Source organism: Chenopodium album, chromosome 13 (assembly GCF_948465745.1).
Source record: "Chenopodium album chromosome 13, dcCheAlbu1.1, whole genome shotgun sequence".
NCBI classification, from domain to species: domain Eukaryota; kingdom Viridiplantae; phylum Streptophyta; class Magnoliopsida; order Caryophyllales; family Amaranthaceae; genus Chenopodium; species Chenopodium album.
Genome location: NC_137846.1, coordinates 55,258,900 through 55,274,339, shown reverse-complemented (window position 1 = coordinate 55,274,339; position 15,440 = coordinate 55,258,900). Strand labels below are relative to the sequence as shown.

Here is a 15,440-nt window from a genome sequence, read left to right as displayed (position 1 = left end):
CCCTTTGTTGTGTAAAGGATTATTAAAAAGAAAATTGCAGGAAAATAATTTTAAAAGCTGCCTTCTGTTCTTAGAAAACTAGAAAGGAGGGACAACAGTACATCAGGTAAGATTTTTCTTAATTATTCTGCTGATTTATTAACATACTAAGATCAACTACTGTATTTTTTTAAATGAATTGGTTCAGTTTATTTTCCTCTATTTTGTGTTATATGAGAAATAACATGTAAAGTTATGCGCTTGTTTGATATTAATTGTAAACATGTAATATTTTTTTAAAATGTATTTTCATACGTAAAAGTCTTAAAAATTTGTAGTATTATAAACAAAGTATGATTTAATTTGAATTGATCGATGAGGAATATGATTTATCGAACTTTCTTAAGGAGGGCTTGACTTACTATGAGTTAGAAAATGATTGACAGTATAAACAAAGTGAATGTACTCATGTATTTCTGTGTATATATATATATATATATAAAATCCAAGTTTACATCTTTTTACTCCTTCACAATTGTATTGTGTGAAATTAATTTTTGGAAGGAAAGAAAATGATGTGTGAGAAAGAAAAGGGAAATGAATAATGTGTATTGGAAAGGAAAGTTGTAAACAGAGAAATGTCAGAGCAACTTCAAAGGTTAACACCTCTTCTTCAGCTTTGATTTTCAATGAGAAAAAAAGGTATACTATCTTTTAGTGTAAGCAGAACATAAATTCTGATATGTTCTTTGTTTGCGCAATAAAACATTTAATTCTCCATACCTCTCATCATAAGAAGTCATGTGCTTTTGCAAAAAAGTTTGGAAATTATAGTTTCAAAAATTATTGGACATTTTCAAAGGCAATGAATACTTTTGATTTTTGGATTTTGGGGATTCCAGAACTCAACTCATTGTATGATTGAAAATTATTAAACGATCATTATTTATTTTGTTTGATTATTAATACACATCATCGACCATTATATTACATAATGATAATAGTAAAATCTCTGTATTAAGAAATTTTACATTAAAACGAATTTTTAATATGATCTATATATAGTAATGTTTATGTAGAATTTGTTCTCCCAATTAAAACTTGAATATTGAAAATAGTTTTGGATTGAACTTGTTTCATACTCTTCCTTCTAGTTATGTAATTGTATATTAATTTTAATCTTTGGTTGCAAAATCCTAGCATTTTCTTTCAATTAAACAATGACAAAGGATGTCAAAAAAAATAAAAAAAAAATGACAAAGTAGTTTAATATGTTACTGTTTACATGTTTAATATTGATATTGATGATCTGACGAGAATGTTGATATATGTTTAGAAGTGCAAACAAAAGAAATGAACATTAACTTTTGTCCGAAACAAAATGTACTCACCTCACCCCAATACCATTCTTTTAATCAGATTTCTTGGGATCCCTTATGATGGAGCACTATCATTTTAATATATATATATATATATATATATATATATATATATATATATATATATATATATATATAGTTCTAGATTATAACTTTATTTATAGTTATTAAAGCTCTATTTCATTCAACTTATTTCATCTAAAATCCAAAGCAAATTTATTTAAATTAATACAGTATAAAGTTATTTAAATGTCAACTTGTTTCGTACCGTCTGTAATAAACTTATTTGTGTTTTTATACTACAAACAGCCTAGGCTAAAAGCCTAAAACAGTTACTACAATGAAGCGTAAACCAAACAGCCTAGGCTAAAACAAATAGCATTAGTTTAAAGATATTAAATATTCATATTTTTATTTAATTGAACTAATCTTATGTATTATGTAGTATATATTAGTAATTTGAAGTCTGAATTAGAACCGCCCTTATTATTAACCTTTATCAAAACTTATCTTTTTTTGAAACTTATTTAATCTGCACTAATTTGAACCTACTTGATGAATGAAACATGGCCTAAAAACGGTAACTATTATTTTTCTAGAATGGTTGAACATCCAATTTTTACTATATGCGACTTTTACTATTTACTTAAGAAGAAGAAAAAAAAAGGTGACTATTATTTTTTGAGGAAGGGATAATTTGCAACTCAAAATATAAAAATGAAAGAGATAGAGTATACTTCATTTAAATACTAAAGTCACATGAGCATGACAAACCCAACCCCTACAAATCTTGAGAGTAAGAATGAATTAGCAATAATGCATGCAACGCACCTCATCTTACCTTCTACTAAAATCAATAATCATTGATATTGTAATTAAGAATCTGATCTAAAATGAAATTGAAATGGATCTTGGACTAGTTAGCATGTAATCACATGAGGGGATCATAGATTAGTCTTCTGTATTATATTATATTATATATATATATATGATGATTATGATTATTTTTAAGCCAATCAAAGTCAAGGATCTAATACCAATTTGGCTACTTAGAGAAGTCATGGCTTCGGCACGTGATAGTCTACATATATTAAGGGTCGTATTATTATTTTTATTCTTCAACGTTATAATATTTTCCTAAAGAGAGATTAGAGCCAGTTGGATTTATTTATTTAAAATTTTGAGGATTATGCAAAAAGCAAATAAACAAACAAAAATGCACATCTGCATACTAACCCATGTAATATCCACCATTATTGAACATTTGAAAATTTTTAAATTCTGTTTTGTTTTTAGAAGAAAAAAAAAATATCACTAAAATAAAATGTTGTGAAATTTTCATCAATTTTTGTTTTGACGATTGAATGTAGGTATCATGAATTCATGACATGCAGAAGTGAATTGAAGCTTTATTATTCGTACTTTTTTTAAAGAAAAAAAAAATGCCAATATGTTTATATAATGACATAACCTAGCTAGTACGAACTATGAAGTTTAATTAATTTTCATATCTTTTCATGAGTATAAATATCTGTGACTCAAATCAGTATTTAAAATTGTTCAACAACTATCAATTCGATTATTCGAATTATGATGAAGATAACTCTTTATACTAGAAATACTCTAGAATAATGTAATTTAATTTAGGTTGTTATTAATCTATTGATGACATTTAGAAATTAAAAAAGCTAATTTGAGTACATTTCAGCTCAGAACAGAAAGAGTACGTAGTCTTATGAAATAATTTACTACGTAGTTAATAAATATTAGAATTAAGGAAGATGAAATTAAAACTCTATTATTGTACTTAAGTTTTATACAATTGAATAGTAATTTGGTGGAAATCTGATTACTAAAGACAATGGAGTTTTTCCTTTATGAGACCAAAAAGGAGGTGCACGTGCATTTCCTACTCTTTGATTAAGGGTACATTAAATTTATAATTAACAGTTTAGCATTATCAATTTTCTTAAAATTCTAATTAGAAGAATTAAAAATACATATGTCGTACCTTGATATTGAAAAATAAAAAACAATATCCTCAGTAAGTTGGTAGGTTCCAAAGGTCATATATCCGATTGTACCATTATCAGATTTATCCTTCATAATACTTAGATCAATAGATCGGATCACATGATTTATTTTTTGTCCTCCTATTTAAATACTTAATTTCAAAAAGTTGTCAAGCAATAGTAGTGACTAATGAGTAATTGAGCATATAAAATCAATATTCTTTTTTTTTTTTTTTTTTTTTTTTAAATTTACTTAATTATATATATTTCCATCTACTCAAACAATGTAGTAGCTAGCTTAGCATAATTTATTAATGTGAACAAAAATTATGCAGCAACAATGGCCGGCTGGCCGCGTCATTATTATTATTATTATTATTATTATTTGTTCTATTGTTTTAGTGGTTAATATTGTCACAAGTTGCCAGGCCAGTGATTTTATCACTCGACTTAATACAAAATTCATTATGTATACATGTTAATATTCTCATAACATATCAAGTGCATGTTATACTGTTATGTGTACATATATATATGTGTTGTGCACTTGTGCATATATACATGTGTAAATTCCCCCCTACCCTTTGTTTTGATGGATTTTTGTGTGAAAATATGTTTATATAATTTCGATGAAAAATAAATATTTAATAACTAGTCTTGTACAAGTATATGGTTATTTTTGTTTATCTACAAACAATTTCCCTAATATATTCATGTGCACCTCTCAATCTCTTTAACTTTAAAACTAGTACATAAAAATACCTCTAAACAAATGTATTAGTCTATGGGAATAACAAAATTTGTGCTTTATTTCTTTTATTTTTTACTCTAAAGTACAAAGTTTAGATATCATTACAATCAAGGTTGTCCCAAATTACAAGAGATTAGAGAGACTATAGATGGCTACGTTTCCTTCTTATCAAAGCAATAATATCTCAAAATTTTAATTATAATCTTTGTAAAAAGCCTCATTTATTGAAACAAGTTTTAAATTTGTTTTGCTTAATTTGTTTGTAATTTTATTTTATATGGTTTGTACGCGACCTTTAGATAGAAATCTGTGGCCCGGCCCTCACTTTTGCTTTTCATTAATTATAAAACGATTTAACGTACGTTTATTACTTTTTGGTTTGAATAATAAAATGCAAAATCATGGATCTTTAGGGGCTTAAAGCCCGGATTAACGGTCAAATCATACTACCTTAGTGGTTGTCTTCCCTGCCTAATCTTCTCTTAATTTCATGGAATTTGTTTATTTTTCCATGCATGCATGCATTGCATCTTATCAACAACTCCTAAATTAAATGAAACTTAAATAGTTAGATATAAAATTATTGAGATAAAGGGTTGCATATATAAACTTGAGTTGAAACTATGATACACGTGCAATAGTCATTATATAATTAAATGTATAGTGGGAAATTATAATGTCAATTTATTATTTCGTTCTATAGTACGTACTCTAGCAATATGTTATACATGATCGTTTTTGCCAATTATTTTGTATCATAATATTAAAGTGTTTACAATGACAATATTGAACTTAAATATGGTATTACTTAAAAATGATTATTGTGGCTTGTTTATTGGTGTGGATCGGAGAGAATGACATATACAGAAAAAAAAATGATATAAACAGAATTTAACCTTAGGTTGAACGGCCCCATATAATTATAAACAACCAAGACACCTATTGTTTAGAATAATTATAATAATTAGGTACACAATTACACGATTAATTCAACTATACATAATTTTAAGTTTAGAAGTCTAAGTAGCTCTTAAGGTAATAACATATGTACTACGTAGTTCTCTTTTTTTTTTTTTTTTTTTTTTTTTTTGGAAAACATAGTTCTTTGTTTCTAATAATATCCAAACCTTATATACTGTATATAAATCACTCAAGTATATCTATTTTTGGTGGGAAAAAAAAATAAACACAAGGAATAACATTTTTCCAAGAGGTGTGTATATACTATTATATGCATCACACGTGTCGGCATGTGCATATTGGGCATACCATAGAAGTACGGAGCTAGTGAATTAGCATGCTTTTTAAATATGCTAAACTAGTTTTAGGCACGGATAATGCTCCGAGTTATTGCATTATTTTCATGAATAAAATTTTTAGTAGCAATTAATTTTTATTGAATAACAAGTAATATGAAAATAGATTAGTAGCTAACTTGTTTAGAGTTTAAACTTAAAGTCGTGGGTTCAAATCTTTTAAGAACCATATTTATAAACATGGAATGAAAATCAAATCAAATTAGAAGAGCGCTATGTGGATCTAAACTTTTTAACAATGAATTTTAATATATAGTATAGATAATTAACTCCAGTTATATTAATTTTTAACTTTGCTTGGTTACATTTTTTTCGCTCCAAATTTAAGTTTCACAAAATACTTCGTTATTCATTTTCCTACCTTCTTTTTGAGTGTATTTCTCATTATGTTCCTGTTTTGTTTTACTCAGTTACTCTCTTATATAGTAATATCAAATAATTATTTAAAAAAAAAAAAAACTCTTTTTTAACATTCTTTAAATCTTCAATTCTTCAAGAAAAGTTTAAGCTTTATGTATTATCATGTTAATTAGGTGATGTAATCTATACAAGGCTTTTCCCCTTTTTATATTAGCACTTTGGTTTACTTGTTGAGGTCTATGTCCTTTTTGCTTTTGGTCATAAACTCCGGAATAAAGGTCATATCGTTCATCCTTAATGGCCCCTTAACTTCCCTCATTTTCAGGTTTTTAGCTCCCATACACCACTTTTAACTAAATCACATTACACTAATTAAGACAATATGTTTATTAACTAGTGTTATTATTTAATTAATTAAGAATAATGATGCTCTTCTGAGGTCTAGAAAAGGATCTTCTGAAGGTTGAAGTTGAACTAAACCTTTTAGTAGTAGCTTTAATTATCTTTACCTAAAACACAACCTTTTATTTTTGTAACAATTTCATGCAATAAATTAAAACTACTATATAAGAGTATAAGAGGGTCAAAGTAAGTGAGCTAATAATTTCTTACTTTTCTTTTTCGTAGTATTAAGCTTTTAGCTTATTTTATTGATTTGTTATATTATAATTATGTGATTAACCAATATTAGCTAACCATGTCCAAAGTGAAATGGGTCAGGCTGAACCCACATGTTAACCAGGACAAGTACGCTTTAAAATTCTATGGATAGGAAGGGAGCACTTTGCAACTTCATGATTATTTTACATGGCCAAGTTTAACTAATTACTCCGTATTCTACTTCGACAATAAGAAGGGTAAACTTAGTTACTCTGTAAATAAAATAAAAAAAAAAAAAAAAAAATTATTACAAAGTGAAAAACTCTCACAAATTTGATTAAATAGAGCAAATATATAGAGATAGCGGGAGTACACGCATTAATTAGTGCATTAAGCAACGAAAGGGAGGTACGTAGCATGGTCCAGACTCCAGAGTTAGTAGTGCCAAATGCCAACAGCTAAAATGCAAAACATGTGGAAGAGGCAAGTAGGCAACATCAACCAACTGAATCTCTAGTCCCATTGTAACCTTGTTTAGTGAAGCAGTCACTCACTTTCATTTATTTCTCCCCTTTTAATTATTTAGTGGTCACTCTTTACATTTGCTTTGGAGCTACTTCGTATATTATAAGGTAAAGGGCCCCATTAGAAATGGAGGGCTAAGCTTACTGTTTCACATGTAATTTACACGAGAAGGCATCAACGATTGTTATTTATTTAATTATTTTATTTTTGTCAAATTTTAACATTGTGTTACTTCTTACAAGGCAAAATATTATTTCATACAGTCATATATACAAGATTATTTAGGGTAAAAATGCAGTCCTAGAATGATAGTGGTGGTGAGGCAGTGGTACGGATGCTAGAATGATAGTGGTGGTGGCTGCAGTGACGGTAGGTGCTTAAAATCATACAAGTACATTGTAAGTGGAAAGAAGTAAGATACATACTACTGTATTTAGCTTATCAATCGTTTCCCTTGCCACAAAAAGCTTTTCAGTCTAGCATGTTAAACCAAAAGGGGAATTTGCATTGTTACTAATTTAGATAGAGTATGTAAAGACCCTTTTAAAATAAAAATCAAGTACCTAATTTAAATAGAGTATGTAAACACTAAATGATGAGGATCAAGAAGCACCTAGAACTACTAGAAGTGGCAAAATTTATCTCAATACAATTTATGATCAAGTTCCAACTTATAAGCCAATTGAGATCGTTCTTGACACTTTGGGATTCGGATTGGACTCTCTTGGAAAGTCGGCTTTTGTCACATGTGTTGTATGGATTGAAACTTAGAGAGTAGCATTAGACTTTCACACTGTCTTTAATGCTTTATTTTATTTTCTAGCTAGCATGGTTTTACCATAACTCTTCTAGTGTGGGTTTTACATGTTAGATTATTTTTAATTAGCTTGTTTAATTAGCCATGAGTAATTAGTTAATTAGGCCGTGTATTTCCTATTTAATTAAGGGATATACTTGGCATGGAAGTTAGCTTCCTAGTTTAGTTAGGTTTCCTAAGCTAATTAGGTTTCCTTAGGTTGTATTATAAATGCATATGCCACGCCTCATTGAAGGGTGGACGTTTATGAATTAATTTGATTTGCTTAAGTTTATCTTGGCTTATAATTGTTGTTTGAGACTAGCTTGACTAGGGAATTAAGGTCGTTGCCCTTATTTCACCCTTAGAATCGTTGCTTCTAGGGTTTAGGTTCGGTGGTTACATCATTGGATCACCTAGATCCACACCACTAAAACATTGCATAAATCAAAAAAAATTCTAAAAACAATACTTCATAGTTCAAAGTAATAAAAATAATAATATAACTCGTATGAAAGTATATTAAACCAGTATGCTTATTATTATGTGAGCATTATGTAGGAAGCGTAGCATAATAATTGTATTATGTCTACTCCAATAAAGGAATTGACAACCAACATTTTAATTAACAATATGAATTATTGGCCCCTATTCAATTGAAATCAGCATTGAAAAGTTAGGCTTTTGTCAAGAAACAACTAGCAAGTCATTTTCTTTTCATTATTGATGATAATTGTTCAGGAAAGGACAACGGCTTTCTTATCAGAAAAGCATCCAGACAATAAAACATTTGTTCAATGTTCTAGTTCAAATTTCCGCAAGCTTGCAGGCTGCTGCTACATCAGCTTCACTCTCTCCTTTAAAAATAACCATTTTTAATGTATATACATATTTTCTCTATTTCAGAAGTCAAAAGCATGGAGCAAATTGCAAACTTGAAGTAGATTGAACATTGAACAGCATAAGTTGCATTCTGAAACAAAATTTCCTGTACGATTTGCTATACTCATAGATTTTCAAACATTCACAAATGAGGGAACACCACGCTACAGCTACACAATAACATTTTAAGAATATACCATCCTTCAATATCAAGCAGAATTAGGGAGTTTGATGTGGAAGAAAAAAAAAATCTACAATGGCATAAGCACTTAGCAATCAGCTTGATATGAAGAATGTCACCTCCCAAATAATCTCATAACTGATGAAGTAAGTGCAGAAGTGAGGAATTTTAACCCAGAAGAACCGCCAGGAAAGTAAGAAATAGCATAGTATGTCAGTGCAAATACCTGTCAGAGTTCAAAAAAGATAACAAACTCCTATCAGAATTGGTTCTAGGGGATGCTCAAGAAACTTAATGTCAGACATAATGAGAAGGTGAATATTATCAACATGATAAATAGAAATTGTAAGAAATTTACAGGGAAATCAAACAGCTAAATACCTGCAACACGGAGAAAAGAACAGATAGAATGTAGCTATGGAGCACCATGGACACATAGATTGTACCAAACATACAGCCAAGAATTCCCAATGAAAATGGAAGTCTCTGCAAAAGAGAACAAAAAAGCACTGTCAGCAAAAACCAACAAAAATGCAGGGATTATATGATGCAGAAAACAAATGTCCCTATTGAAAAATGATAGAAGGTACCTCTTTTGTAGACATATGAGCTAGCTGATTAGATGGCCCTCTCAGTGCAAAAAACGACCCAACGATGAACCCACATCCAAGAGTGAAGCAGATAGCAAACTTTTGAGGCATCAATACCATGACCGGAAGGAACATAGTGAAAGCAATGAAGACAAAAAATACTCCAGTGGCTAGAAGTAAACCAAAGTACATAAGAGATTTTCCGGAGGGTACATTACTAGTGGCAGTCTGCAGGCTCCCCGGCAAGTCTCTTACCCCTTTAGAAACCCTGGTGAAACAAATACCAAACCAAGAGCAAAGAATTAGCACACCACACATCATTAAATGTTTTTGTAGCCGAGAGTTTATGATCAGAAGCTAGGGTGGCACATAATAAGTGTAAGTATTATCCTCAAAAACAGAAAGGAACTAAAACAAAGTACTCCGTATACATTTACAATTATGCTGGAGTCTGGACACCCAACAAAAGCAATGCAGAAAAAGCAGCTGACTCCACAGATCGCAAAAGGCTGAAATTACCATACATTACATAACAAATCAACCCCACTAGCCTTATAAGTTATAGTGCAAGATACTGTCGCCATATGCTTTAGCCAAAGAACACACATTTCCAAATCACCTCTTATAACTTACTCCCAAACCAACATATTTAACCTCCTATTAGTCCCAAACTCCCCTTCTAACCTAAAGAGCCTACTCCCAAACCAACAAATTTCACTTCCTATTATTCCCAAACTCCCCTTCTAACGTAAAGAGCTGAGCATATTTCAGAAAGCACCTACCGGCTACCACCTCAAGGGTAAAACCGAAAGAAGAGGCGGAGGCAGATTCTGCACCTCCATAGCACAGGATACAAACATTAGATAACAAGGTTATAGTAGATTACCCCACCTGGAAATCTAAAAAGTGTTAACTTTAACATATTTAAAACTGATTTCCAAACAAAGGCCTTCAGCTTCATAGGAGCCTTTGTCATCCAAACAAATTTGGAGGCAAGGAAACTGCAGTGTCCAATGCTATAAAATATATATTTCATTGACACCGGAGTCCAAATACACTAACAGACTAACCACAATCTGTGCTGTATATTTGGTAGCAGGATTTACAGGAAGAGTTGTAAAAAAAAAGATATATATATATATATATATATATACACACACACATATTTTGAGATAAGCTGCCAACAGAAATCAACAGATGTTCACCCATGTAAATACTATGAAAGCCAGAGGTCTGGAACTCCAGATCCACTCATCCACGTTAAATCATCTCCCATCAGAGTACCAGATGCTTAGCGATTGCTCGCACCCAACCTCCAAACTCCTCCACCGCCCACCCCACCCCCCCCCCCCCCCCCCCCAAACAAATCTCACACACACACACAATCTTGGCCTCATAGGGTAGCATTTCCAGAAACTCCAGCCATACTTGGAAATCATAATCAACTAATCATGGGACTCTGGGTTACTGACTTGGGGTGGGTATCTTTGGAAGCAAAAGGATTATTAAGCAACTAATTGCAATACTAGGAAAAGACACAGATAGGTTTAAGTGTTTGACATAGAAGAAAGTGTGAATCTCACAATCATCATTGCTTGTCTTTGATAGGTGAAGAGAACACTAGATCAAACAGTTAACAAGAATAGTCTTGCTAAATAGGCAGGCTTGTGATAGATGGCCAAGCAAAGTTTTAGTGCCTAACAGTGGTGCAACAAAGTACTCCCTCCAATTTATTTTAAATTTACTCACTTTTTTTTCACAGAAACCCAGAATTGTACCAAATTTTGGAGAGCAAAAAGTAAAATGTGGAAGTGACAATTAAAAAAAAAATATTCGTGTGAGGAAATGTGGTGGGTTCCATTTCCAAAAATAGTAAGTTATAAGTGTGTAAATTAAAAAGAAACATTCAAAATAGGAAAGTGAGTAAATTATAAGAAAACGGAGGGAGTTCTCATGTAATACAATTTAAAAACAAGCCGCCTTGGCACCAAGTCCTCTCCAAACAAGATGCTTCAATCAAAAGTGCTATGCACTGGGACTGGTCTAAGAAAATTTTGAGGCTAGAATTTGGCCAAGGGTGTTATAAAAAGACAATTTCAAACAATTCTATGCACCAATTAATTCCGTAAGACCATTCCCAATGCCTACCCTCAACAAAAAGATTCCATTAAATGCACATAGAAAACCAACTAACATCAACATGACAACAACCCACAGATGAGGATTGCACGATAACTACATTTGGTGACCTTGTCCTAGCTACAGCCTAGCAGCAAATACCATTCATGTACCTGCTAACCACTCAAATCTTAGCATCTGCAAGAACCGTATTTCATGGAATGCGCTGAAATTAGATCACATATTTATCCTTTACCTGCAGGAATTCAATTTGACAGCATATTCTATGTTAAAATAAAACCTCCCCATTTAGAAAGAAAAATCATACAATGTTGTCATGCCATCTTTTGCCACGGGTTCAAGTATGTCTTCCTTCTCTCAACGAACATATTTGATCAAAATTACAAGCTTAATAGTTCTCTGTAAGACCCCCTGATCACAATGCCCAAATCCCTCCTCAACAATGTCTGCTCTATCAACACTCCATCATACTCGAAGACATCTAATTCTTCGTCAGAGTTATACCAAAAACCAATATAAAATATCTGCCCATAATTCATTAGATCACTAATGATAAAAAAAATATATCTATCTTGCTACGGAAAGCAAAAGGAACACCTATAATCAAGATTAACAAGTGCTCATTGAGCAAGAGAAAAAATAGAAACATGACAGTAGCCTATTAAGAGTGAAGAACTGACATGCATATCCAAGGATCTCGATTTAAAATTTTTGTCTAAAATCTCGAACATACCACAAGGCTGTCAAATTTCCTGAACATCAACAAGATGGAAGTAGACTAACATCCAATATGATTGGACTAATATAAAGAGCACATAACGTCATCCAAATGAAAGAAACATGAAAAGGTCACAAACAATTTAAAGTTAAAAGAATCTGAACACTTAGGTGGTTAGCTAACACGTTGTGGCCTGCTTGCGATAATTTGGCATTTCGTGATGTAAGTGACAGCGGGTTTTTTTACTTGTGCGTTTAATACAACCCAATTCTACTAAAAAAAATGAAAAGTCTCGTACAAGAAATTATGAAGATAGAGAATGTCAAGTGCAACTTCTGTGATGTCCATTGGGACCCATGTTTCAAGGTCCTTGGGGATCCGTGCTTCAAAGCCCATGAATCCGAATGTTGTTGCTGATGAGTATTTTGTTCAAATAGCTAACTTATGTGGAGTTAAAGCTTAAGCTAGCGTGATTGACAAGTAGTATATTCATTTTATTAGTATCAATCATTCATAATCATGCAGATGCCCACCTCTGATTTTTAATTCGACATGCAATTGAGCAAGCAAGGTGCAAGAATGAGGAGCTTGGATGTTATATGAGTTACTTTAGCCCTAAACATAATATTGATTTCTTATAAATTGATTTGAAGACTCATAGTACCCAGAATCTTCTTGAGAAATTGAGTGATGAGGAGAATATGGATGATGGTGCAAGTGCTGCTAATGCTCATTAAAAGGAGGTAATTGGAGATGCTGCTGCTAATGCTCATCAAAAGGAAGAAGTAGAGAAAAAGGGGGAAGAGGGAGGAATTAGGGAGAAGAGAAGAAAAAAAAAAGGAAAAATGAGGAGCAAAAACAAAAACCCCAAGTTTCGGGAGCATGGAAATCAAACAAAGAGGGGGAAAAAAAAAAAAGAATTACATTGGTCGAGCAACAAAACGAAGAACTAAAGAAGAAGTAAGCTGGTAAAAAGAAGAGAGGTTTTTAGACACCGGCGAGGTGTAATTGTTGATTATGTTGGTGAGGTGATTATTTCATTTGGGTTTTTATGGGGAATTTTATGTGTTTGCTCTTGCTAAATTGGAATCTGATGTCAAGTTCTGATGTTGACTTGTGATAACAATTTGGGTTTAATATTGATTTCATTTGGGTTTACAACTAACACTACTAATTTAGTTAAAATATAACTAGGGATAGAACATCGAATTAGTAGTATGTATTGAGCACAAACATTTATATATAACTCGCCTAATAAGTTCACTTAAACATTTATAAGTACCATCTCCAACCCATTTTTTTAAAGTAAATATATATATTATGCTAACAAATTTCAAAGTGGACTAAACAGTTAACGCAAAAGGATCTTCTTAATATATGTTCATGAATAATTGCTACATATAAAGCTCACATAGATTCACTAAAAAGATCAATAAGTGCTCACTGTATAATTGTCATCTTGGTATGATAGGTACACAGATGCAGTATTTTAATTATATAAATTAAAAATTAAGAGCAAATAATCTAGTTAAAGAGCTTTGCAAGATCAAAGCACATACATGAGCTAATTTAATACTCCGGAATTAAGCTTTAAATGAGATGAGCTCGAACCCTAACTGAATTCAGTTGATTTCTCAAACTCAGTTGATTTCTCAAACTCAACCCCATACTCCTCTAGCAGAAAATAGCAACAATCAGGCCAGTAGACACTAATTATACAAAGTACCTAGATTAATAACAAGAACAAAACTTTCAACCATCCAACAACTCTTGATGATCCTAGTTCAGTCTAGAACTGAGCAAAATCAATAACAGAAGGTATAAAACAAATCAAAAGAACAGCAATTTCTGTAGAAAACCCTGAATTAGACATCCAACCAATCATCGTCAAAAACAGAAATTTTGCTAAAAAGATCAGATTTCACTAAGAAACCTAATTTAATTAAAGTGCATTCATGATGAAATCCCTAGATTTCCTAGTTAGTTACTTGAAACCCTAGAAATTGAAATGAATAAGATAATGAAGCAGTACTAATGTCCAAGTAGTAGAAAAAGATGAAGAACTTACACATTGAAAGTGCCGGAAACGGTGTCGTTAGCGGATCTGACAGCGGATTCAATATCAAAACCTAAAGTAGAGGAGAAATCGGTGGAAGAATCTTGATCTTGGGTAGCAGCGTATGAATTCCAATCAGCTAACAACGACGATGAAGTCGATGGTTTGGCGGAAGTTGTCTGCGGCAATTCCTCGGTGCCTGTAAACCATGATTGAGCTGCTTTCATTCTTTTTCTGGTTTCTGAAGAATTGAATCCAGAAAAATGGGAAGAACAATGGAAGAAGATGAGATCAAAGGGAAAGAAATCAAAGAAGAAGAACAGGTGGTGTTTTTGATTTGTATAGTTTAGAGATACAGTGATGCACACAGCGGTTCTTCCTGAGTACGAGTACGAGTGCGTGTGTAATTAAAGTGACCGGTTGGCGTGCTTGGGGCTTGGTTGTAGCCTAATGATGATTAAAGTTGGTTGGCCGTAGACCTGTAGTCACTGCTCACCACTGATGATTAAAGTTGTGTATTAACAAGCGTAAAAAATTAATATTGGGCAATATTAAAATAGAGAAGAAAGGAAGTTAATACTCTGTAGTTAAAATTATGTTTGGGTAAATGTGACTAAATAAACGGTGTTACTCACTTTGTTCATATTTTATCTTCTTACTTTTCGTCTAATAAATTTAGACAAATGTAAGTAATTTTACATAGGAAAATTTGTTAATTACTATCTCAAAAAAGGGGCCTTTGTGAATTACTACCTCCAAAAAAAAAAAAGTTCCTAATTACTGTCCCTAAAACAGATTAAATCTAATAACTACTACATTTTTCCTTAATTAGCATTTTTATGCTCTTAATGACATCATTATTCATCTAAATTATAATTAATAGCTTTTAAACCTTCATTAATTAAATAAACTCTTGCACCACCTATCCACCACCTTTGGCAACCCCCCTCTACCACCTTTGACAGCTCCCCCACCATGAAATCCACCCCCTCTTTGATCATCCACCACGAAACTCACTCACACTACGAAACCCGTCGTAATTACTGCCCCTCCCTTTGCCCCGACTCTTAAAACCCATCCCCTCCTCTTTCCCCAACCCTGATTACCACCCTTCCCCTTTTTCTAGCCCCCGAAAACAGTCCAACCACGTGATGGG

General features: G+C 32.0%; 1 protein-coding gene across 1 annotated transcript; it reads right to left on the bottom strand.

Moving 5' to 3' along the window:
- Positions 1 to 8,537: 8,537 nt before the first annotated feature.
- LOC145577006 (protein transport protein sft2-like) lies at positions 8,538 to 14,691 on the bottom strand. Its single transcript, XM_081634705.1, has 4 exons — positions 14,297 to 14,691; positions 9,372 to 9,639; positions 9,163 to 9,267; positions 8,538 to 9,007 (listed from the first exon to the last, which is right to left on the bottom strand). The coding sequence occupies exons 1-4, from the start codon at positions 14,509 to 14,511 to the stop codon at positions 8,897 to 8,899; spliced, it is 699 nt and encodes a 232-aa protein (XP_081490831.1). The 5' UTR covers positions 14,512 to 14,691; the 3' UTR covers positions 8,538 to 8,896.
- Positions 14,692 to 15,440: the final 749 nt, after the last annotated feature.

Bases quoted from the DNA above. Each gene is read 5' to 3' on its own strand.
- LOC145577006 (XM_081634705.1), bottom strand. From the start codon at position 14,511: ATGAAAGCAGCTCAATCATGGTTTACAGGCACCGAGGAATTGCCGCAG. The intron at 9,640-14,296 runs GTAAGTTCTTCA...TTGTTTCACCAG, and splicing joins GTTTCCGGCACTTTCAATGT to GGTTTCTAAAGGGGTAAGAG. The intron at 9,268-9,371 runs GTACCTTCTATC...TCTCTTTTGCAG, and splicing joins CTCATATGTCTACAAAAGAG to AGACTTCCATTTTCATTGGG.